Source organism: Pelmatolapia mariae, linkage group LG4 (genome assembly GCF_036321145.2).
Source record: "Pelmatolapia mariae isolate MD_Pm_ZW linkage group LG4, Pm_UMD_F_2, whole genome shotgun sequence".
In the NCBI taxonomy this organism is placed as follows: Eukaryota; Metazoa; Chordata; class Actinopteri; order Cichliformes; family Cichlidae; genus Pelmatolapia; species Pelmatolapia mariae.
This window is the reverse complement of record NC_086230.1, coordinates 26,053,883-26,078,789: the sequence shown is the minus strand read 5'-3', so window position 1 is coordinate 26,078,789 and position 24,907 is coordinate 26,053,883. Positions and strand designations below refer to the sequence as shown.

General features: G+C 38.9%; 2 protein-coding genes across 3 annotated transcripts; one reads left to right on the top strand and one right to left on the bottom strand.

Moving 5' to 3' along the window:
- zc3h7a (zinc finger CCCH-type containing 7A) lies at positions 1-22,058 on the top strand. Of its 2 annotated transcripts, none has more exons than XM_063472181.1 (23): positions 1-130; positions 1,401-1,503; positions 6,275-6,314; positions 6,518-6,721; positions 8,992-9,150; positions 11,421-11,501; positions 12,781-12,834; positions 12,921-12,960; positions 13,056-13,399; positions 13,487-13,739; positions 13,834-13,868; positions 13,958-14,102; positions 14,242-14,400; positions 15,551-15,756; positions 16,394-16,494; positions 16,654-16,835; positions 16,985-17,058; positions 19,081-19,214; positions 19,298-19,403; positions 19,528-19,636; positions 19,727-19,860; positions 21,110-21,273; positions 21,365-22,058. In XM_063472181.1, the coding sequence occupies exons 2-23, from the start codon at positions 1,436-1,438 to the stop codon at positions 21,552-21,554; spliced, it is 2,982 nt and encodes a 993-aa protein (XP_063328251.1). In that variant the 5' UTR covers positions 1-130; positions 1,401-1,435; the 3' UTR covers positions 21,555-22,058. The 2 variants fall into 2 exon arrangements, with proteins under 2 accessions (XP_063328251.1, XP_063328250.1); XM_063472180.1 differs by having other exon boundaries at positions 19,078-19,214.
- A 66-nt stretch (positions 22,059-22,124) lies between these two features.
- On the bottom strand, positions 22,125-24,649 carry rmi2 (RecQ mediated genome instability 2). Its single transcript, XM_063472182.1, has 2 exons — positions 23,524-24,649; positions 22,125-22,851 (listed from the first exon to the last, which is right to left on the bottom strand). Exons 1-2 carry the CDS (start codon positions 24,002-24,004, stop codon positions 22,700-22,702), a joined length of 633 nt encoding a protein of 210 aa, XP_063328252.1. The 5' UTR covers positions 24,005-24,649; the 3' UTR covers positions 22,125-22,699.
- Between the last annotated feature and the right edge of the window lie 258 nt (positions 24,650-24,907).

Below are 24,907 nucleotides of genomic sequence, written 5' to 3'. Positions count from 1 at the left end.
AAAAAGAAGCAAAGGGCGGCCTTCAGCGATATCCCACATTTAGCCAAGTTCTTTTAGCTATAACGAAAAATCACTTTCCCTCCCTTTAGATAGCCGATGTAAGGTTTGTGCGGAATAAAGACTCATTCATGTAAGTGTGAACGACAGCTACTTCTTATCCATTTCTTTGATATTTATTGTGTGTTAGCTACAGCTAAACAGCTACACCCCGCTATTGTTTGCGTTGGGGAACTAGTTTAACTTAGGCATGCCTATGCTTTGTTAGGTTCAGTCTACTTCCTAGAAACTTAGGCGAGTAGCGTCGTGTTTTTGCTAACGTCCGCTTGTTTCCAGCATCCATAGAAGACGTGTGTTGAATCACTTCGGTATATTTTGGAACAGTATGAAAATTGCTAATATTTGCTAGCTGATGATGATGGCTGGTGAGAACTGGACGGTCCCTGGCCGCGGGTAACACACGTGCGCTAACTGTTATGCGCCCATTATCGGACATATTCACGAAGCGCTTTCCCTCCTCTCCTGTAAAACTTTGTTGAAATAAATGTATTCTCCACACAGTGCCGTCTTCATATAGAGGAGAGTGCTTAGTGGCTAGAAAGAAAAAAAGCGTGTCTAAACACAAAAGCACTGCAATAATAAAGTTAATTTCGGTCCGACCGTTAAGTTAATGGAACATAACGGGTGACTGTCTAAAGCTAGTATAACCATCCGCATGACTCGGGAGCAGCCCATATTCTCTTCCGATTAGCAACCACAATTAAGAAGTGCCTTTGAAAATGTTTAGAAATGACAGGTGGTATAATGTTATCTATGAGCATCCAGGGCTGACTGCTTCATTTACCGGGTTTATGGGCCGTGGCCGCAGTACTGTCAGAAGGTGATAAATGCTCGAAGACTTGTACACATTGTTTAGCACACAGTGTGCATTTTTTGTTGATGAAATTCGTGACAAACCCAAAAATATTTACATGAGGCAATGAGCTGTCCGATGATGGAGCGCTTGATTTCAGATGCTACGTTTAAGTGGGTCCTAACGGCTCTGCTTATTGCCAAACTCTTCAGGTGTGTAGGTTTTGTAGCTTTCTATCGCTTTTTAACATTATACTAACCCGTATCTGCTCTGTTGTTACTGTTATTACTTCGCAAGCTAACAAAATGTTTAGCGTCACTTTCCGGAACTAAAAGCATGTCGTCATTACTAAATGCGGAAGCTAGAATTAATGGAAGGCAAGCGGCAAAGAAGCCCCTGATAAGTTGAAATCATATACTGAAGGTTAACACTGAGCAAAGGAGCTTTTTAGTTAGTACAATCTGCCCTTGTCCAGTCAATGATGAGCAGTAATTTTTTATGTATTTATTTATTTTTCACCTGTCATTTTAAAATGACTCTACAATTTCAGGTGCTGACTGAGGAAAAGGGACAAAACACGCAAACATGTCTGGAGCGTGTCTGGACAGAAGGACCCGCTGGCAGGAGATTCAAAAGGGCCTCCAGTTCATCCAGTAAGTGTCCCTGGTTGTTTCTTTTTCTTCAGTGTGTGACTGTTTTCCTGAGCCCATTTATTAGTTAGTTTTGGTGAGCTTTGGCAACTATTTTGATAATCTGATAATCATCTTATTGGTTTGTTTACATACAAAAAATTAGGTCTGTGAAAGTGTGTTTTTTCATTCTATTATGGTTTTGCATTTGATGTCATGTGCATATTGCTCAAGAGCTGTCCGCCTCATTAGATGTGATAACCAGTAGAGATCACATCCAATAACTCATGTTTTTTTTTTTACATATTTATATCACTGCCTCTTCTTCATCTGCCTCCTTCACCATTACTCTCTCCTGCTCATTGCTATCTCATCCTCTTTCGCCCCACTCCTGAACTGAAGTTAGTTGCCATACTTCTAAGTAAACATAGGGTTCTAGCATAATGTTTAATAGGTTATTCACTTACTTGACGTGTGAGGATTGCTACAAATCTAAAATGGCCGAAAAGTTCATGTCACATGGGAAGCGATCACGTGTCTGCAAAACCACAATCTCTCATTTATGATTTAAGATTCGTACATTAAAATTTTTATCATCTTTCTCTTCATCCGCCTCCTCCCTCGTCTCCACCTTATCGACTTCCTCCTCACTTCAAGCCTTGATGTGAGGAGGAAATCTCTTGATTTCAAATTAGGGCTCTAACAAAAGAAAACTGTATATAATAATGTTTATTTATAATGAGTATTGTCACAGTAGGTTATTGTCACTAGATGTCATCAGACTTGCAGCCCTTCTGTCTCTGGACAGCTGACGACAGTTTTGCTAGTGTCCTAAAACACTATGACTTTGACTCACACTTTGATTACATTGTCAGACCGTATGAGAGTTTATTTGCTAAGTTTACGAGTCATTAACAACATCACACCCACTTCAAAGAAAATTTGAGTAATGAGCTGTGCTTACTTAGGTTCAGGAGATCCTCAACAACTCTCCTCAGTATTGTGGTCAGAGGTGAGGTTCACTGACTCATTACTCCAGGTTAAGGCAGAAACAGTAGGAGAAACATGCTGGTACAAAAGCTTAAAATTCATAGGCAAAAGGAATCAGTGACAATAATAGTTCATATCCTTGTATCAGAATATTAGATTACTTGGGTATTCAAACAAATTACTTTTGAATTTTTACATATACATACATACATTTTTTTTTAACATCAGTTTGACTCACTCAAATTCAAAGAAGGAAAAAGTATCATTGACATTAACATATCTAGCGATGCCACGATACCAAAACATTTAGTAGTCAGTACTCAATAGAATCGCATGATTCTCAATACTCAAACAAAATGATCATCTTATGTAGTTAAACTACGTATTAAAAAGTTGTTGTAAAACATGGAGTCAGATCTTTTATTTAAAATGCATGCATATTGTGTTGACAGAATACAGACTGAAATGTTAGGACGTTTGCAGAGTAGCCTACTAATATTACAGCTACGTTACATCAGCATTAGGGCTGCAACTAAAGGTTAGTAATACAAATTAAAGTGCTAGTAGGATTTAAACAAAAGTTAATGTGCAAATAGGAAATTAAAAACGGCTTCTGTCCATAAGTTAGGGTTCAGATTAAATCAAAAAGATTTTCTTTCCAGTTCATGAATTCACGAGTGCAATGAACATGCTCTGGAGTGACGCTTGCTCTTATCTTTGAAATGATGTTCCCAGATGCTGATAACCATCCTAAAGATGCTCTCTGTCATGACTTGAGCCATTTGAGAGGTGCAAAGCCTGGAAACTCATCTTAATACTAGTAAAACAGAATTAGAAAAAACTGTTATTTATTAGAAATTTATTTATATATCGTAGTTTCTTAGATGACGTAGTGTTCAATGTCAATTAAACTAAATAATTATTGACATGATCCAACCTACAGATTAACTACCTAACGATAGGTGGAAGACGTTTGCTATTCAGAAGAAATGTTAATGTGTGAGGGGGGGAAAAAACTTAAGTTTGTAGCTACTTCTGTTTAATTGTTTCCTCTTGCGTATCACTCATTGGCTAACAAAATTTACATAGTGTTCGCTTAGCAAGCATCATGCTGAGAAGTTTTCCGAAAGGTAAGCTAACATAAACATTACTGTAAAAACCTAAACATTATCGTACAAACATTAACATAAATGAGACATCAATGCAATGCACCAACTTAACTCCCTAAATCTGATCCATTCAGAGTTGACGTCACAGCTCCATTGTGTCGTGGAAGGTTTGGTTTATTTGAACACTGCTTTTTAAGAGTGAACCATCATCCCTTTGTCAGCCACCCTTGAATGCAAAGTACTCTCATAGCTGAATCTGCCTTTCTTGAGTTGGAGCAGAGCTGCACTACTTGCCATCTTCCAAGTGTAGTTTTTGCTGTCCCATTTGTATTTTTCCCTGTGCTTGTGGGCTTTGTTTCTAGTATTCTACTTCAGCATGTTTGGCTAGATTAGAACACTTGTAGCCTTCTTCAGTTTCAGAAGAATTGCCACCTCCGTGCATACATCGCCTGTGGATGTTGGTATGGAATCATAAGTAGTATTGATTCTGGTGACATCCCTGACGTCCCCCCTACAGTGTAATCCTGTCACACAACTTCTCTGATATGATATTACACTATTTTTTTACACTATTTTGCTCTTCACTCTACTCTGAGCCCCTTCCAGATGGCCAAACTCCTCACCCTATCTCTAAGGGAGAGGCCAGCCACCCTTTGGAGAAAGCTGATTTTTAATGCTTGGATCTGCGATACTGTTCTTTCAGTCACTACCCAAAGCTCATGACTGTAGGTGAAAGTAGGGGCGTCAACCAGTAAATCGAGAGCTTTGCTTTTACACTCGGCTCTCTCTTCACCACAATGGACCGGTACAGTGTCCGCATCACTGCAGCCGCAGCGCCAATCCGTCTGTCGATCTCCCGCTCCCCTCTCTGCTGACTCATGAACAAGACCCCGAATACTTAAACTCCACTACTTAAAATACTTAAAGTCAGATAACACGATACCCATTGAATGATTGTAAAGGAACAGAGTGAAAATACAATATGGTCATTCTACCCCCCTTATAAGAGTAACTAACAGTCCACCACAATCTCATTGGGTTGTTAAGATCAGTTGGAGGTAAGAGAGACAGCCGATTACTGGTATTACTTCAGTTTTGTTTCTAGCTTCGTATTCAAGCATCAGGCAGAATTTCTTTATGACCACATATTGTTTTAGAGCTGAGCAAAGCAGTTTAGCTTTTCATTTCATCTAATCCACCAAGGGCATGTTGTTTTAAAACAAAAGTGATACTTAAAATACTATGGTGAAAGCCGTCACTGTGTTGTAGTGTGTGTGTGTGAAGTTGACAAAGATGAATGAAATAGGTCTGCCACTTAGATTTTTTCACACCGAATCATTAAATACTTAATTGTTCAAAAACATGGCAACGAGCGAAGTGGTATTTTGTTGTATGCAGAGGAGCTCATCATGCCTTGGTTGAAAGGACTGCCTAAAATATATCGCCCTCCTAGTCCACTCTTTAAAAGAAGAAATGCAACTCTACATACCAGGCAGCAGCTGAAGTGGAAAACAGCCTTTGAGGAAAAAAAAACAAAACTTTTCCATGATAGCATTTAATGGCACAATGGAACCTTTTAGTGTAGCAATTTATCCAGCTAGTTTAACATTGCATCAAATAATTGATGACTGTTGATGATATTAAGCTTGATAATGACTGTAGGTCTGTGTTGACATCTAAATGAAATGTAGGTTTGTGAACTGCTTGGCCAGAGATCAGTATTTTATTTGGTCTGTTAGAAACAATAAATTGTGACATAAACCACACCCTGATTAGAATCATAATACAGTTTTACTTCCTGGCAGTCACTACTATTTAGTATAACTTAACAATACAGTCAGACTATATCGATCGATAATGTTCACATATTCAAGGGTGAATGGTTGTTCACAATGGTTGTTGACTTGACTTTGCTCTCAGCAAAGTCAAGTGAAGAATATTGCACGTGTTGTATGCATTCATCTGATCTGATCTAATATGAAAGCTCTGCCAAAGCATGCCTTCACATATTTAGTAATGTTCATTAGTGTTGGCATTTAAAATCAAGTGTTTACTAGTCTTAATGGGATTTGAGGTTCATAGTGCGGTTGAATTGGACTGCATTTTGAGGCGTTCCTACTATTTTGTTCCCCTTTACCAAGTATGGGAAAGACCCAATGTTAGATTTTCATTTATGTAATGAGAGAGAGACATGAACAGTGTTTAAGAATAGGATTTTGGTGGTTGAATATGCACATAGGCACTAATTGGTCTTTATATAGTTGAGGTGCAGTGTTGCTTCACTTAACAGAAGTGTTTTACATTTTCTTGTTATTTCTGGCCAAAGAACAGTGTTTCATGTATGAGTAAATGAAGCCCCACATAAAAAGGTTATAATTGTCTTTATTATAAATGTGCTAATTCCTTTGGACAGAGGCTGAATTTACTTTTGGGGTGCCAGTTTTGTTTTTGTGTTTTGTTTTTAATTTTTTGGGTCACAATAAATTGTACAAACATGATCTGTCATTGTGTGCATTTTCCTAATGGTAAACTATATGATTTAAACCAAACCAGTAGATGGTCTGGTTTCAATACAGTTTTTAGGATGTTTTACTTAAAAAAAGAAAAGTGTAATTAATGTAATTTACAGTCTCTCACACACATACATCATTTATTTAATGGCTGGCACTTTGTAATTTCATTTTTTTTTCTTCTAGATCAACCCTTCCATTTCCTGGGAGTCAGGAGCAGTATGAGGTAAGCAGTGTAAATTTGAATGGACGGTGACCCAGTTTTCATCTTCCATCAAAATTTGAGTTAAACAAATTTGATGTTATTTTAATTTATTGGGTAAAAAAAATAAAAGGCAACATGTGATTTCCTGCATCTGTGTAAAGACATATTACTATATTACTGCACTTTGTATGTTTTGTTTTATTTGGATGTTTTAAATTTTTCAGGTGTTCATAAAGGACCTTGTGTGGAATCTGTTTGGAGAAGGAAACGACGTGTTTAGGGAAGGAGAATGGACAAAATCCATCGAGATGTATACTGAAGCACTGAGTATAGCAGATTATGCTGAATCAGAAGATATCTGTGTTCAAACAGGTTTACTAGAAAAGCTGTATGCAAATCGAGCTGCGGCATACCTAAATATTGTTCCGGTAAGTTGTGAGCACGACACTGATCACAAGTTACTTTCAGACTTTGCTTTTAAAATTTAAATATTAGTTTTGTTAGTAAAATGCATAATGGTCAGAAGGAAAACTCTAAGGATAAGGTACTGTACCAAAATTTGGGGTGTGAAAAACAAGCTACATTATTGTTTGGTCTGTTTGTGCTGTTGGCAAAGTGATATACTTAATCATATTGAGATAATACAGTTAAATATAGTTACTGCCCATTTTTTGTTGCTCCCCTGCTCTGCTGTGTAATTGTTATTGTAGTCTGTTGGTAGATGGTTGCTATGACATATGTCATGCACTATTCAACTTTTGTGGATGGAAAGAGATGTTGTGAAATTAAAATGACAGAATGCTTTAATAAGGTTTCTTAGGTGCATAAATGCTAGAAATGGGTAATTTTAACCCAGTGGTATGTGGTTGCTAGGCAGCATGATAATGTAATTATTTGCCATGTAAATAAGAAACTTAATGGGTTTAAGATTTATCTCTGTGCCAAATTTGGTTGCTCAACTGATTGCCAGAGCAATTTGGTAGTGAAGGAATACAAACAGTGTGTTCAGATTGAATTCAGTTTGAATTCAGACTGCATTGACAGGAGAAAGTTTCCTCTGTAAGTAAGATGGACACATTCCAGGGGCTCGGCACAGTCTAAATGCAGTCCAGAAAGTGTAGCAATGTCTCTCTGGAACACATCATACTACACTCACTATATTCCTTCTGGAACTTAATCACTGCTCTGAGCTCATCCATGATATTGTCCAGGGTCCTCGCATTCCTCATGCTGATAGCTGGTACAGACGGTTTATATTTCCCCCTGTTTAACCCTGTGCTTAGCTCCTCTGAAAACATGTCGTTTTTTTTCCATATCTCTTCTTGAATTAAATTCCTCGCTCTGTACAGAAATCAGTGCATTCAGCTAGTGAAGATTCTTCATTGCCATGAGTATAATGCAAAGGAAAATTACAAATAGACTTGCAAAACTTGACATTTGCCCAAAAAGTAGACATTTCATCTTCGCATCAAAGAGTGAGCAATGAAAATCGACTTTATTGTGTGATAAAGTCAACAAAAATAAAAGCTCCTGCAACCTCCATTCAGTGCATAAAACACAGTTTTAAATTACAGATTAGTAGAGGTGGATGGTGATGACCGTGTTATGTTTTAAGGCCTTCTTACAAGTTATTTATCTCTGTTGTATAAAACAGATGATCTGTCATTGACATTGACATAATGTTAGAATAAAATCTGAATTAAATTCTTGAACTCTGGCTTCAGAGTACCATTTCACTATCCTGAGTGTCCCAAGAGTTCTACTAAAGTGAAGCATTACCTGGCTTTGCTATTGCATGTTCTTTTCTACATTATCAGTTAAATGTGTAACTAAAGGTTTTCAAATACTTACTGAATTGCTAACTCACTGTAATGCTACACTTTGCATTTCCAGTTTGACAGTAATGTTTAGCCTGAGGACCAGTGGGTTACCTTAACATTAGGGGGTGGGGTGTTTAACTTTGATAACCAGGTCAATTTATGCCAGATATATATTTTTGGTCTTTATAAAAACACATCCAAGAGTTCTGTGCTGCATTGGTGAAGCTGACACTAGATTAGATTTTGGACAGTGATTTAATAACATGTGCTGCTTTTAACTTTGATTTAAATTGTTACCAACAATCCGCATTTTTAAATAAATTAAAAATATATATATAATGATCAGATCTCTTGCTCTAGGGAAGTAGTTTCACATTTTAGAAAATATGCTCATTTGCTTTCTTTCTTTGTGAGTGTAATACCTCTCAAGTCTAAATACAGATAGCAACTGCTTAGCACAAAGACAAAGAATCTTAAGAAATGGCTAGTCTTGCTCTAAGATAATAAATTGTAGTGTATGTCATGTATTAAATCCATTTGAAACTAGTTGAAAACATATAACAATACACCAGAAAGGTGTAGGTTTCATGTATCAAAATGTAACTTAGTAATGGGAGAGACTGGGTTCCAGTAAATCAAACTGGTGGAAAATCAACCCTACTTTCCTGTTGGTGTGTTTGCCTGTATTAAGTCATGTTACATGGCAGTAAAACCACTCTGCTGTCTTCAGGGATGAAAAACAACACACCACACCCTTACCTGAGTCAACTCACTGAACATGTAATGTCAATTTATGACACAGGAAACTTTTGTTTTGTGCACACAGACCATGCCTCAGTATAACTATTCTTAACTGTGTAACATGTTTTTTTCCATAGGGACTCTATGACCAAGCACTAGAAGACTGTGAAAAGGCTCTCCGGTTGAATGAGGGCAACTACAGAGCTCTGTACAGAAAAGCAAAAGCCTTGAAAGAGTTGGGGCGACATCAAGAGGCCTATGAGGCTGTTGCCAAATGCTCTCTAGCAGTGCCTCAGGTAAGGAGGCCCAATCACCCCCACCTTTTTTTCTTTTCTTTTTTTTTTCTCCTGGGGAGTCCCATGGACAAGTTAGCTAGTAATTCTCTTACTGGATATATATAGAGGATCCACCAAATGACTGCTTTAGCAATTGAGCGGGACTTAAGAAAGTTTCATAGACTGATATACCCCGGTCTTCAGTGTAATTAGCAATCGGTTTTGCTTTCTGCCATCTTAATTTACTGATTTCTCTTCCTTTCATACAAATAGTGCTCAAATCTCAGTTCAGGAGAAGTTTTTAATTACCAAATGTTGTCAAATCACTCAACCCCCACTGGTCGTGGCAGATGGCCACCCCTCCCTGAGCCTGGTTCTGCTGGAGGTTTCTTCCTGTTAAAAGGGAGTTTTTCCTTCCCACTGTTGCCAAAGCGCTTGCTCATAGGGGGCCATATGATTGTTGGCGTTTTCTTTGTTTCTTTGTATTCTTGCAGGGTCTTTATCTTACAGTATAGAGCGCCTTGAGGCTAATGTTGGTGCTATCCAGCAAGTATAAAATTGGATTCAAATGAATAATGAGTAATTCATACTTAATACTTAAGGAACAATGTTCACAGCCCATTGTTCCTTCAGTGGGCTGGTTTCAGTCATTATGCAAATGTACTGGTTATAAGGTTTGGGGAAACCTGCAGGCAGCTGAGACTGAAGAAGTCACTTGGATGAGTGACGAAACGTTTCTCCCACAAAACGCTACGTCCAGATGAACAGATTCAACTTTTGGAGACATACTTAATGTTGTGAAATGAAAACAGTACTGTGCTTTAAGTGTTACGAGTGCATAAATGCTAATAAGGCGTGACTTAGATTTCTGTGGGGAGTCTTTACTGTTTTCTTTACAACTAAACCTACATAAATGGCTGACATTGTGGCAGGTATTTATGTTTGTGCTGGTGCTTTGTGTTAATTATCTTGTGTGTGTGTCCCAGCTGATAGAAATAAATAAAATGCTGGAGCTTTATTTCCCCCTGGGTCTCCCTTCTTTCTGGGGATTTATGCTTCAGCAGGAAAAATATAGTATCTATGTCGTAACTACAAACCGCTCTAAAGGCATAGCCTCACGTACACCGCCCGAGAAATGTAACTACATGTCAAGTTGGCACAGCCTCAAAATATTGTGATTGGCCTGTTCTTCCTTGTTTCCTCCTATGTGCTTTTTTGCTGCACTTTTTGAATTTATCAGTGAGAGGATAACAATCATCTTTTCAATATAAGGAATAGCAACCATAGCATCAACATAAGGATTCACAAATGTCAGCAAATTCTTGAAGGGTAATCGTGGCAATTGTCGTATACGAGGGAAATATACAAAGATGTGGAAAAGCGTGAGGGACAACAATGTTAGCCCCTGAAGGGGAAAAAAAACTGACCATAACAAAGGCCTGCTTTAGACTTCCACAGGTAGATTTTGAAGAGCGTAGAGACCATAGGGTTTTATAGGAGTTTGAGGTTATGACGTAACTGAAGCATAAATCACCAGTAATTGGACATTTTAGCCTGATGGTAGGTGGTTGCTTGGCCACATGGCCTATATGACAGAGAAGCACCTTCAGGGGCAGACATACCTGTATGCCAAGTTTGTCTGCTTAACTCTTGATCGTGTAGGAGTATTTTGCAGACAGAGATTTTAAAGATTTTGTTATAGTAAGTCAGAGTTAGAGATCGGTTTCATAAAAGGTGTATTGTGCTGCATAAACCATATACCAGAAGTATGAATATGTGCCGTTACATTCACTGGATCTTTGTAGTAAAGGTATAGAAGTAGTAATTCTACATGTGCACTTTGAATCATCAGAGATAATATAAAAAATGATGAAAATTTGGTCTGTAGCCAGATTTTTGTCTACCTCCACCCACACCCATTCTTTCCGCTAACCTCTGTACACATTCTGGTACAGAAATTTGCTTGCTTGAAGGACTGCAAATGTAACCTTGGATACAAAAAATGTCAGGAAGGCTTTGTGTTACAGCCATGCTTTAAGAAGCTCTGCTTTATAAAGTAGTGGTCTCAACTGCACCATGTTTCTGCCCTGTATTTGTATAGAATACTATGAATGGAGGGGGGGATCTGTCAGATTTAATTTTAGATAGACTCTCCAGGTTGGTAAAATAGTGCAGTGAAAGATTTCGAGAAAAAAAAATCTTAATTTAACATGAATAGCATGTAGGAGATTATTAATAGCTGTAAAACATAAAGAATCAAAGACGGTAACTGTCCTGTGTTGTTTCCCCAGGACTCCAGTGTCACACAGCTGACTCAGGACCTTGCCAAAACTTTGGGGTTGAAAATCCGTAAAGCTTATGTGAGGAGTAAGGTATGGATGTATGATGACAAAGGGGACCTGTTAGGTTTTTCAGAATTTTATTTATTGAGCAATGACTTTCAAACCCTGCTTCTGGGTCCAAGCTCCTGCTGTGTTCATTAAGGCTGTTCTCTTTTTTACATGTTGCAGTGCTCTGTATATCGTTTTATTTATTTATAAAAAAAACCCTTAAAAAATCCTGTGATTGTTGTATGCTTCTCTAGCTGTTCATTAGCACAGTTCATGTGCGTGACATTTTTAGGCTTAGTTTTTAAAACCCTGTGATGTAACTATTCTTCACAAAAGAGGCTCAGTAGGTGCATGACTAACCCTGTGTTGTGGATCGATCATCACAGGCATTCTCTTGACTGAAGTTTGGTCTGTTTTCAGCATCTCTTTCACCGCCATATGATTGCATTTGTCTCTGCCCAACAGGGACACTCAACTTTTAGAAAAACTTAATGTTCATCCTCCATTCCTGTTTAGTTTTCCGTCTCCATTGATGTTCAAAAAGAGAGCAGAGCTGCACGTTTTTTTTGTTTGTTTGTTTGTTTGTTTGTTTTTTTTGTTTGTTTGTTTGTTTGTTTTTGAAAATCCCTCAGTCAGAACAAGGTGGATCAACTTTAGATGGAAACTAGCAAGCTAACTTCCTGCTAACTTCAGGTTCTGTTACACTTAAATCCTGTAAAGCCCCTTTTTCATGGATACCTGGATGTTAAACTTTATCGTAACACGTGGGAGAGCAACCACATGGAACATTGTATTGACAAGTTAGGGCAATTTTTAACTCTGTGATGCCAGTGTTTGTTTGAGTTTGGACCTGAAAATGATGATGATGTCAGACTTAAGAGGCAGGTAAAATATTTGACATAAACGTGTAATCCCTGCAATCCAAAAGCTCAGGCTTCAGAGTGCACTAAAAGTTAAGCTTGAGTCAGATTTTACAACTTTTGGCTTAATGTGATGCTAATCAGTTGCTTTGCTTACTACAGTTGTCCCTGTCTGTGAGCCCACACCTGCTCTCCACACACACTCCACCCGACCACCTGTTGTTTAGACTTTCTGTTCACAATGGAATAGCCACTCAGAACAAAGTTTGCTTAAGGGAAAAGGAGCTAAAACTGCTCTGTCCAAAAATTAAATGCAGAGCTTGGAGCATAATGGGTCCCCGGTTATGGTCAAAACAAGTAAAACCACTCTGATTCGTGGAGGTGGTTTTCAATGAATTGCTATGTTAATCGAATGATAAGGAAGTGAATTCATAAAAAGATTTTATTTATTTATTTTACAGCCTGCCTTGAATGTTTTGAGAGGATCAAGTTATCAAGATGCATCATGTGACAAGGTAAGCAACCTCAGCCACACAAAAGAAAATATGTAGCAGTAGTTTTCCAAGACACAAGGTGATCAATAACAATTTGTATTTTCCAGTTTTCTTATGGCTCAGATTCGGTTGAAAATATAGAAATTGGTAAGTTTCAATCCTTGATAACCTTCTTATTTGCATATCAAAAAATGCCAGGGCTAAAATCACTCAACCTGTCCATCCTGTTATGTGTTTTTTAGAAGTGCCTCAGTTAACCCAGGATAGCAGTGTTTTGACTCCAGGACCAGCTCCCATCCAACCTCCGGTGGCAGTGCACCTACCTCTGAATGAAGCAGTGGTGGATGAACTCCCCTCTACCAACAATATTTCATCTGTCCCCTCGTCGGAACCTCCGGGCTTCGAATCTGTCGCCCTGCCTGTGTCTGCATCCACGTCCGATCCCCTCCCTGCACTCACATTCGTAAATGGGTGCCGAGCCAGTAAGCCTTACCCAATTCTTGATACTAGTCAAGATTTTGATACAGACATCATTGGGGACGACCTAGATGATCTTCTGGACCAAGCTGGCCCCGAATCTACTATGGTTAGTTAGCAGAATCCCTGGCGAATAAATAAGACAGTGAGTTTAGATTTGAACAGACGTGTGACTTTACCTAATCTCCTCTGCCAGGTTATTCCTACGGTGAAGGGGCCTCTTCCTTTACCTGCCAGTATTGCCTCAGGCAGTTCCATGTCAAGTCCATTCCTGATGCCATCGCACATCAACCCTTTTCTCCCCAGTGGTCCACATCAGTGCACTGTAACGCTGCCACCTCTCTATCACAAGTCGGGGTCAAGTGCGTATTTTGGTATGGACACTTTTGACCCCATTTCACCACCACTGGACTCTCTGGATAGTCTCAGCATATCAGACTATAAACCAGGTATGCTACTTCACCTCTTTACTTGGGTTCAGATCACCATTTCTCCATCTGTATCAGATACACAAATAAGCATTTTCCCCTCCTACTGTCACAGTTTCAGATTATGCTCCAAGTGCATTCATTCCACAGGTAATTACTGTTTATCAATAATATCGAACCATCATCAGTTCAGTCTTTGTTACAGGCTCATATCACATTGTTTTTCTTTTTTATTACAGATCAACAATAATGACACCCCAATGGGGATGGCTGTGGGTATGCCTGATGTGAAAGGCCTCCCTGCTGCTGTTGATTTAGCAAAGAACCCCCTAGCTGAAACACATGAATTCAAACAAGCCTGTTCAGTGTGCTATGTCAAAACTGGTGAGGAATTGTTTTGACAGTACACTTATTTAACTGTCTGCTTTTTGTTCTGCTGTAAGCTCAAATTTGTCACCATCTTTGAGGATGGGATGGGAAGTAGGGTTTGGTGTAACTTGTTTCATATTTTCTCTATTCACAGGGCCTGGAGTGTTGGATTACACACTTCATACGGAAGACCATAAATGCAAAAAGGATGTATTACTTGGCAGAATCAAGCATTTGCCAGACAAAACATGGAAACTCATTCGACCCAGACCAACAAAAACTCAATATGTTGGACCTTATTACATTTGCAAAGGTTATTCATTTATTTATTTATTTATTTATTTATTTTTTAATGTAAATGCCTTTCTCACAACCTGTTTCATTTATTTATGTTGATTCCCCAAAGCAGGGGTGGGGGAACTCCTGGCCTCATGGGCCGGTGTCCTGCAGGTTTTAGATGTGTCCTTGATCCAACACAGCTGATTCAAATGGCTAAATTACCTCCTCAACAAGTTCTCCAGAGGCCTGGTAATGAACTAATTATTTGATTCAGGTGTGTTAACCCAGGATGACATCTAAAACCCGCAGGACACCGGCCTGGAGTTCCCCACCCTTGCACTAAATCAAAACATTAATTTACGTTTGTTTTGCCAAGAAATACCTGAATTATCAAAGCTGTTTTTGCACATTTGCATTGTTACAGTGCGCTTATTGTATTATGTTCATCTTCAGCTCCGCATTCTTATTGTTTGATAACTTTGCAAAAAAACCCTTAATTATCATATAATTACCAGTTTAGCTCCTCTCCTTTTAAGGCTACGCTGTCTTTAAACTTTCTTCTGATTGGTCGCCACTCCCAAATAGAAGTTTGGTCTGTATTTTATTTGATCATCCAGCATTTTAACTGTATACATGACATAGAAAATAAGGAAAAGCTTAATAGCCCCACTTTAAACTCGAATCATTTACCACCTTTTTACAGAGACTGAATAAGATAAGAAATCCCTCTTAGTAGGTCCCATTCCCTCTTTGCTTGTTTACACTGAAACAAACAAATGTGGCGTAATGCTGTCCCAGTGTGCGTTTTCAGAAAGCATGCCAGCATTCTGAAATCAGAGGCATGACGTGTATTACAACAGTGTCAGTGTCTAGTGTAGCGTGTCCCCCCACACTGGCTTTCTCATGAACACAGATGTCAGTTCAGCTCTGTGACTAAGTCTGCCTCTGGCTTAAAGGAGCAACAACAATATGCCCCATTCCCTCTCTGTACCTTTCACTCAGAAAAGCAAGGCAGGAAAAAATCATGCAACAGCACTGCTATTTCCTGTGTTTTAGTTTATCTACTTATCCCTACAGAACATGTACACATTTATCGTCAGAGGAACATCTGTAACATGTTTTATGACTGACACTTTGCTTCTAGCACTCATTGTGATAATAAAACGTGACCTTGCGTGTTGCAGAGGTGGCTGTTGGAAAAGATTGCTTGTATCCTGGCCACTGCACATTTGCATACTGCCAAGAAGAAATTGATGTTTGGACTCTGGAGCGGAAAGGATTTATCTCCAGAGAACTGCTTTTCGATCCTTTTGGGCCAAACTCCAACGTCAGGTTGACTGTTCCCAAGATCTTACAGGAGCATCATGGGATATTCATGTTTCTCTGTGGGGTATGTATTTTTATTTAGTGTCTTATCCAAAACTAGTGTGGATGTATGCAAGGCAGGACCAGTACTTCTGGTTAAGTTATATTAAAGTGCCAAATCTTTGCTTTAAAAATTAATATTTTCGGTTCAGTGTTTTAAAAGTAATTGGACATACAAATTCAAGGGGGAAAAAATCCTCACATTTAATATTATGCTAAATGTTTTGGCGCGAAACTGTTTTGTTTCAAATAAATGTGCTGATGCACGGATGGTCAAGTAGGATATCTATCAGTGTGTATTCATCTCATAGACTGTAGTGATAGTGTTGTAGTGCTGCTGGATGTGGTGATGTGGGGGTTTGTTCGTTTTTTCCTTGTGAGTTGAGAAAATTTTTGGCCTCGTTGTAGATTGATTCTTTTGCTCAAATATGTTAAATGCAGAAAACAATGCAGACAGTTACAAAATGAATAAACTGGCTCATTTAACCACAGTAGTTAATATCTTTTTCATTTTCATTGGAATGGAATGTGAGACACTTTTTCTGCTGGTCACGTTTTATAGGTTATCAAAGTATGTATAGCATAAAGGTGTGTATATATAGTTTGTCTTGTTAGTTTAATGCCTAAAACAGATATTTTATGGGAAATGTGCTGTTCTGCAGGTGTGCTTTGACCACAAACCCAGAATAATCAGCAAGACCAACAAAGATGACCCTTCACTTTGTTCTCATCCTGTGACAAAGCATGACTTTGAGGATCATAAGTAAGTGAATCACCATTTCAGCACATGAAACCATGTTTATTTTATTTGTGACTTAAAGGATTTACCCTTACAGTGTTTAGATCTTAGAATATGAAGATATTCTGGAAATACATAAGAATTATCAGATTGCGAGTTTGATCACTCTGTTTCTTTTTGAAGGTGCCTGGTCCACATTTTAAAAGAGAATACAGTCCGGTATTCCAAAATAAGACCCTTGAGTCCCCATTGCCAGCTGGATCTTTGTCGCCACGAAGTCCGGTACGGTTGCGTGAGAGAGGATGACTGTTTCTACGCCCACAGCCTCATCGAGCTGAAGGTCTGGATGATGCAGCATGAGCTTGGTAAGACTATTCTTTGAAAATGATACAAGAACTGGGTGGTATTGCATCTGAAATGCTCCCTTTTCTTTCCTATAAAAGATTGTAATTTTAAATGCTGTTTTCAAATATAAATCAAATTACATGTATATTTGGTTTTCTGGATTACACAGGTATCACTCACGAAAACATTGTCCAAGAGGCTAATAAGTTTTGGAATGCAACAGCTTCATTGCAGGGAGCTCAGGTAAAACCAGTGTTTGTTTGTTTTTCCTTTCTCTAGTAGGTATTTCTACATTAAACATACATAAAATAATAATAAGAAGAATTTTATTGATCCCAAAGGAAAATTCCTGTCTCTGACATATGAAGTTAATGGTTAATTGTAAAACATTTCTGTTTTACATTTAACAGTAAGGAAATGAAGAACCCATATTTTAGACAGTTTTTTGCCCTGAATTAAAGTACAGTGGGGGGAGTGATTGTTTGATGCTCTGCTGAATTTCTTTTTTTTGCTCAAAGAAATTAACAGTCTCTAATTTTTATGGTATATTCATTTTAATGGAGCCAACATTTCAATCAAACAAAAAATCGATTGCATAAATTGATTTGCATGTCAATGAGTGAAATAAGTATTTGATACCCTACAGCCCAAACAGAATTCTGACTCCCACAGATTGGGCAAACAGCCATTTAGTCAGTTAGAGATACTTGTGCTCTCACAGAGAGCCCTTTTCCACTAGTATGTACTTGGGTCAGCTCGGCTCAACTCAACTCAGTTTTAAGGGCTTTCCATTAGGTGATAGTACCTGGAACCAGGTATCTTTTTAGTACCTACTTGCCTGGGATTCCAAGCAATCTGAGGCAGTCCGACAATGTGACCGCATGCCACTGATTGACATCACTCGATCAGTCATGAGAGCGTCTCCTTTATGAAAATAAAAACAGATATTTTTGAAACCTGGCAACAAGGGAAATGGCTACAAAAAAAACACCACCATGGTCCCTACATACACCAAGCAGCAGGTATGCCATCTCCTGGATGCCCTCCATTGTTGTGGTGTTTGTGTTGCATACAAATGACGTCATAGGACTTTCAGCTACGTTGCTATAACGACCCCATACACATTTAAGTGGTACTCAGTTGTAATGGAAAACGTCTTAAGTCAAGTAAGTACTAGTGGAAAAGGGCTAAGAAATGTCTTCCATTACAACCTTTCCACCACCAAGACCAAAAGGCTGTCAGAGGATGTTACTGACAAGACTGTAGACCTGCACAAGGCTGGAAAGACCATCAGCAAGAAGCTTGATGGGAAGGTGACAACTGGTGGTGCAATTATGGGATTAGGATGATCATGTTGGTGGAACAGCCCAAATGTACATGGGAGGAGCTTGTTAATAATCTGAAGGCAGTTGGGACTGCAGTTACCAGAAACAGCATTGGTAACATACTACACCATTATGGATTGAAATCTTTCAGGTCCCTCAAGGTCCCCCTTGCTCTATAAGGCACATGTACAGGCCTGTCTTAAGTTTGCCAGTGAACCTCTAAGTGTCTAAGAGAAGGTGAGACAAGAACCTCTTTCTCTCAGCCAGAGCACTGAAGATGGGTAGTGGATGGGTCTTCCTGCATTACAGTGATCCAAAACACATTGCCAACAGACAAAGAATTGGCTAAAGAGTCATATTAAGGTCACGGAGTGGCCTAGCCAGTCTGTAGTGCTAAATCCTATAGTAAATCTGTGGGAGCTCAAGGTTTGAGTTGCTAATCGGCAGCCAAGAAACCTAAAGGATTCAGACAGTTTCTATAGAGAGGAGTGGGCCAAAATCCCTCCTGGGATGTGTGCAAACCTGGTGACCAACTACAAGAGGCTGCAACAGGGGTTTCTCCACCAAGCTGTAAGATGTTTTGTTTGGGGATTAAATGTTATTTTACTCAGTGATATCCAAATCAGTTTATAACTTATATGTAATGTGTTTATTTTTGTTTGTTTGTTTGTTTTTTTATGGATTTTTGGTTGATATTCTTTCCCTCCATTAAAATGACAGTACTACAAACATGACACATTGTTCATTTCCTTGTAAGTGAGCCAACTTACTTGATCTGTTGCTGAATTTGTAATTATTTTCCCCACTCTAAGCTGTTGCCATTGTCATTAGCCTTGCACTATATACATTCATTTAATTCTTTTAGGTGTTTCATTGTTGCGAAGGGAAAATATATATTCAGTCGCAGATTTTAACAAGTCCTTTATAATCTAATCAGCAGCTTCCCAGTACACTGAGAAGATTTGGGCCTCCGAATCTGAAGATGATGTTTGTTTGTGGCCAGTGCTGGAGAAACGGCCAACTAAGTGAAGCTGACAAAAACAAGAAGTATTGCACAGCCAAGGCAAGACATACGTAAGTAATTTGGATGTCTTTATGTATGTGGGGGACTTCAATCCATTATGTCATTATTGAGTCACGCTGTCTTTCTGTCTCAGGTGGGCAAAAGACAGGCGGGTGGTGCTTGTAAGTTCCCATGAAAGGAAAAAGTGGACAACTGTAAGAACGCTTCCAACCAAAAAACCCATCCCATCTCAATTTGAGGTATGTTTCCAGCACCGTTTTCCCATCTTATATTTGCCAGACATATAAAATATTCATTCTTTGTGTTTCTAATGAGAACAGATTTCGAATAATGGTGACCAAATGTTTTCTGGTCTCTGTTTAGATTTGCATGCATGTGACAGCTGGCAAGAAGTGTCAGTACATTGGGAACTGCACATTTGCTCACAGTGTGGAAGAAAGAGACCTTTGGACCTACATGAAGGAAAACAACAGTGAGTTTTGTTGAAGCGATTGGCTCTCTTAATGTGTAAAATTTAATTGGTGAATGTGACGTGGCAAACACATTATATCCCCTCATTTAGTTGGAGATATGGATCAACTTTATGAGCAATGGCTGCAGTCTCAAAGGCCTGGCTGGGGTGATGAAACTTCCACTAACTCGGTCAGGGAAAATGGGAAACAGATCCACATGCCAACTGACTACGCAGAGGAAGTGGTGAGTTGACAAGTTGGTGGATATAAAATGTAGTTCAGTGGCATCTAGTTAATATTGTGCTCAGGGATGTTTGCAGCTAGACTATTAAATTTTGGTTCTTTCCCTAATTTGCAAGTAAAATACACTACCTGGTAGTTTAATCATTCCTATTTCATTAATGTATAACAACACGGTATTTGTGTGGATGCTATTTCACCTTGTTTTTTAGATTGTCCCTAATTATTCCTGTTTCCTGGTGAGTTCTGCCTTTTAGATAAGTTGGCAGTTTTTAATCGACTAGTACACTAAAGTGTACTTGGACCGAGTGATGCATACATGCCAGAATACATTTGATCACTGTGCATTATGTCCTGGCTCGCTTTTCGTTTTGGGCCCAGGTGTGGTGTGAAGGTTAACCAAGCCCAAGCATGGAACGCTTTCCTCTGTGAAAACAGAGGACCAAAAATTGCCCAAATTAAGCCAAAGAGTGCATAAAGTTATGAATCTCATTGTGTTCATACATACTTGGAAGGGGTGTCTGAAAGAGAGAGTGAATGGGCGATAGAAATGGGAGCTGAAATGGTGAGAATTATACTTGGGCATAGATCCTTAAACAGAATGTGAGTTTGGGGTAGAATTGAGAGGAATAGCTATGTGGGGACTGGAGTACAAGCCTGTGCTTACTTTAAGTACACTCTTGGGCCAGGATTATATTTTTTTTAAATGAACGCAAAGCCAGTGCTGAATTTCGTTAAATGTGCCTTTGTATTTATTGGCCGTGAGGTCAAAGGTCAAATCATGTATAAGTCTATGGAAAACTATCCCTCAAGCTGACCTCTGTAAAGGCGTTCTTGTCAAGTTCAACAAGCTCTGTCACTTGTTAAGTTTTATTGTATATAACAAAGTTCTTTTTGGAAATGTTGGTTATTCTAAGCATTGTGGCAATTATCCAGGGTTTCTGCTTGAATAGGTGTTAGCCAATTAGCATACGGTTTTACAATCCTATTCGGACGGCACTCATCGCTGTCAGTGTGAAAATTTTATGTAACAGGGCTTCACCAACTAGTGGGTGATACCATGATAGCTAAATCCATCATTTATCCTGTCTTTCATGAAAGTGTTTTCATTAACAACAATGTTATTCTGTTCTTAGTGCTATTTATTGATGAAGCAGAAAATAGTAGGATCTAGTGTGTCTACCTTGCATATTTTGATGAAATTTCTAAAATGTATTTATTTGTTAATTAATTAAATGAAATTGTTTCTGTAGGCTGGCAATCATTGTTGGCTCTGTGGTAAAAACTGCAACAGTGAGAAGCAGTGGCAGCAGCATATCACTTCAGAAAAACACAAAGAACGAGTTTTCAACTCTGAGGATGATCAGAATTGCTGGCAGTATCGATTTCCCACAGGCACTTTCAAAGTTTGTGAGAGGTAGGTTATTCAGACACAACGTGTACTATATGTGTCTTGTTACGAGTCTGATTGTTTTCGATGGTTGACATTTGCTGTCACTTTTTGGCAGGTTCCTCAAAGGCACGTGCACAGAGGATGACTTGTGTAAGCTGGCTCACGGGGAGCAGGAACTAAAAGAATGGAGGGAGCGCAGGGAATTCCTTTTGATGAAACTTGCCAAAGCCACAAAAGACCATCTTATAGCACCAAATGACAATGACTTTGGAAAATACAGTTTTCTGCTTAAAGACATTAAATAATGACGTGATCACAATATTCATGCACACTTGCAAATGATGCAGTATTCAGTCTCGAATCAGGTCATCTTTGAGGGCCTCTGACGTGCACAGGAAATAGCCTGATCACAGCATGATTTTAAAGGAGGGCATACAGGACAGGCCCCCTGAATGGTGGCTGTTTGCTCTGATCAGAATTACAGGAGTGTTATCATTAAAAGCAAATACTGAGTGTTAAAACACTTTCCAGAAGCTTTGCAGTGCACCATTCTGTCATACCTGAAAATGGTGGGGAGGGGGGAAGCATGAGTAAACCTTGATCAGAGTCATGTTCAGATTCTTACAGTTGACCTAAACAAAAAAATTTTTTTCCCCACAAACAGTTTGTATATGTTAATGACCTTTTACTGTTTTAAGTATCAATTACTTAAATAAAGAGTTGAGTTGACATTCTTTTATTTTAATCAGTAAACATAGGTCATCTTCACTTTCCATTTATCTAATAGTGTTACCAATGTAATGGGCACCACACCAAATAAAGCTCCTTTTTTAATCTGTTTTGAAATGGGTTTTATTTAAGCATACACATGCACAATTCTAGTAACTAAATACAGAAAAGGTGTCCATCTCACTGTAATCATTATGAAAGCAGTTTCATACATTGTTGGTTATTGTATTGTCTTATAATGGTCCATATATTACAAGCCTGTATGTTACAGGTAACATTGTTAGAGTTGAAGTAAAATCATTTCCTACAAACTTCAATTACATTAAACACAAGTTCAGAGCAATCCTCGGTGATGGCTTTATGCACAATGGGGAGTTTTGAACTCTGTCAATACTGATGCAGTGTTTTAATAAAGATCTGATGCATTATTGAAAAAAAGTTTTTTGACCATGTTTACTTAAAGGTATTCTGAAAAAGAGTCAAAACCTCAAAACAGTACTAATACAATGAAGATAGTTTTTTGATCAAAAAACTAAGTTATCCACCTAACAGCTCCAGTGACAACTTGGGATTAGGAGCCCCACACACCAGTTGTCTTAATCACTTAAACACTTGACCTCCATCAAACAAGTCCAGCAGACAGGAAAGTCATCTTTTAAGTCTGCTGAGGTAACATTTGACACTTCAGTAGTATGTAACAAGCTACAGGAGGAGGAGCACTTCAGGCCAGCACCTGCTGCAGGTCATCCACCTCAAGCTTCCACATCCGTCTGTGAAGTGCAGCAAGCTCTGAGAGGTCTGCCATCTTCACTGCACGGATGACTGGCTCTGGTGAGACCGCCTGAATGATGCCCATCACCATGACATATTTCCCTGTAAGAACAGCAGCAAGTGGTGAACTGCTGACCGACAGTGATTTCAAAGGTAAATCGTGGTTGGAGAGAGAAATCTGCCAGCTTGCTGCCACAGATTTTAGGATTAATGCTCTCCTTTCAGCCTAACAAGCTGTGCACTGATGAAAATATTGACGTTAACCAGGAATCTCATGAATTCAATAACAGGCCACTAATATCTAAAGTGAAAATGATCTCATTTAAAAAATGTTGTTCAACTACAGCTTTTGAACTTGCACTGTATTAAAACTTTATTAGAATTTTAAAATACAGGTCTGAGTTCATTAACAATAGTAGTTCTACTTACTATTTGTAAAATAAAAAAGCCTATCTGTTGATTTTTTTTTCTTCTATTAAGATACTTCTATAAGAACTTCTACAATGTAATGTCATTATGTGTTTGATTCTGTGTCACTAAATAAAAATGCAGTAAATGGGGACAAAGCTATTTTTTTCTCTTTACCCAAACACAATGTACGTCCCCTTTCTAATTGGTCCCAGTAATAATGACTGAGTAACAAAGGCTGTTTCTTTTCACTTACCGGTATATATGCCTAATAGCTATTAATTGTTCTCTTAGGGGGGAAAGGTAATTTAATTTTAGCTTCTGTGTGGATTGAAACAGAATCTAGCTTGGGTCTGGGTGAGTTACCTTGGGACAAGCACGGTTTCCCTTTGGGGATGTTGTTAACACCCTGAACAATGAAAGTCCCCGTCTCATCCATCAGCAGCACGGTGTCTCTGTCCTGCTGGACTTCCAGCACAGTCCCCTGCATCCACACCAGCGAGACAGGCAAAGAGCGTCCCCTGCCCAGTCTAATTACACAGCCGGCCCCGCTATCAGCGTTGCCCCAGTTCCCTGCCGCCCTCAGCTGTCCCGACAGCACTTTAACAGGCGGGGGACGTGTCCTTTCCACGTCTGTCTTCTCTACTTTGGACATCACTGACAGACTGCTGCTGGCTTCAAGCGACGGACAACTTGCGACAGCCTTTTCATTTCCCGCCTCCCCACGTTTACCGGAAGTCGTGGCAGCACTCTTTTCCGGCAATAAAACACGTCCTCGCCTGATTCCTTCAGAGTAAAAGCATAAAAACTGAACTTCAATCACAGGCAGGTGAATAGGAGGCAGCATATGATAGAGGGGAAAATCCACAGATAAAGCACATTTAATTAGTGTAACTCATTTCCGTATTGTTTGTAAGCATCGCAGAGGGGATCTCTGGGCATCAGGTTCATTTGTGAATGTTACAAAGTTTTAGTCTGTTGTGATAAAGAGCTAAAACCTTGTATAGAAATCTATCCTCTATTATCACAGTCTGACAAACTGTGATAATGAATGAAATGTACAGTAGTGTATGTTGTAGCATCCCCGGTTGAAAAGATGGTCTGTTTCTGGGATCATACTGCCAACAGCTGTTCATAATCCTGGAGATTTCAATGGGGCAGCCGTGCGGAGCAGGCATACGGTACCCTTTCTCCACCTCTTCACGTGTCTGTTGATTGGTCATGCTGGTGTAGGGCGTCATTCCCATGGAGAAGGTCTCCCACAGTAAGATGACAAAGCTCCAGACATCACTCTCTGTGGTATAACGACCTTGTTCCCTCATCAACCAGGTGCTAAGGAACTGTTTACAACTCAGGATTGCACCTTGATAGCCGTTCTTTTTCCCATTTCCGTCCATTAACCATAGAGCACACCTTCTCTCTGTGCATTAAAACCCGCGCTTCTGCCATATGGTTTACGCCACTTGATTTACGGCACCTTGTCGCTCTGTGACTTTCAAAATAAAAGCATCCGCTCCAACAATATAATAGTCACTCATAACTTTACAAACTACTTTACAAAATATTAATTAGGTCATTTACATATGTTTACAATCCGACAATCCTGAAGCTATATTAAAAAAATATATATATATTTTTTAAAATGGACAAAATAGAAAGTGTCTCCTTTGGTATTTTTGTTTTTCTTTTAAATACTGATAGCCATTTATGCAAGATTGCTGCAAAATATGGCTTTAAAACAATTTGTTAA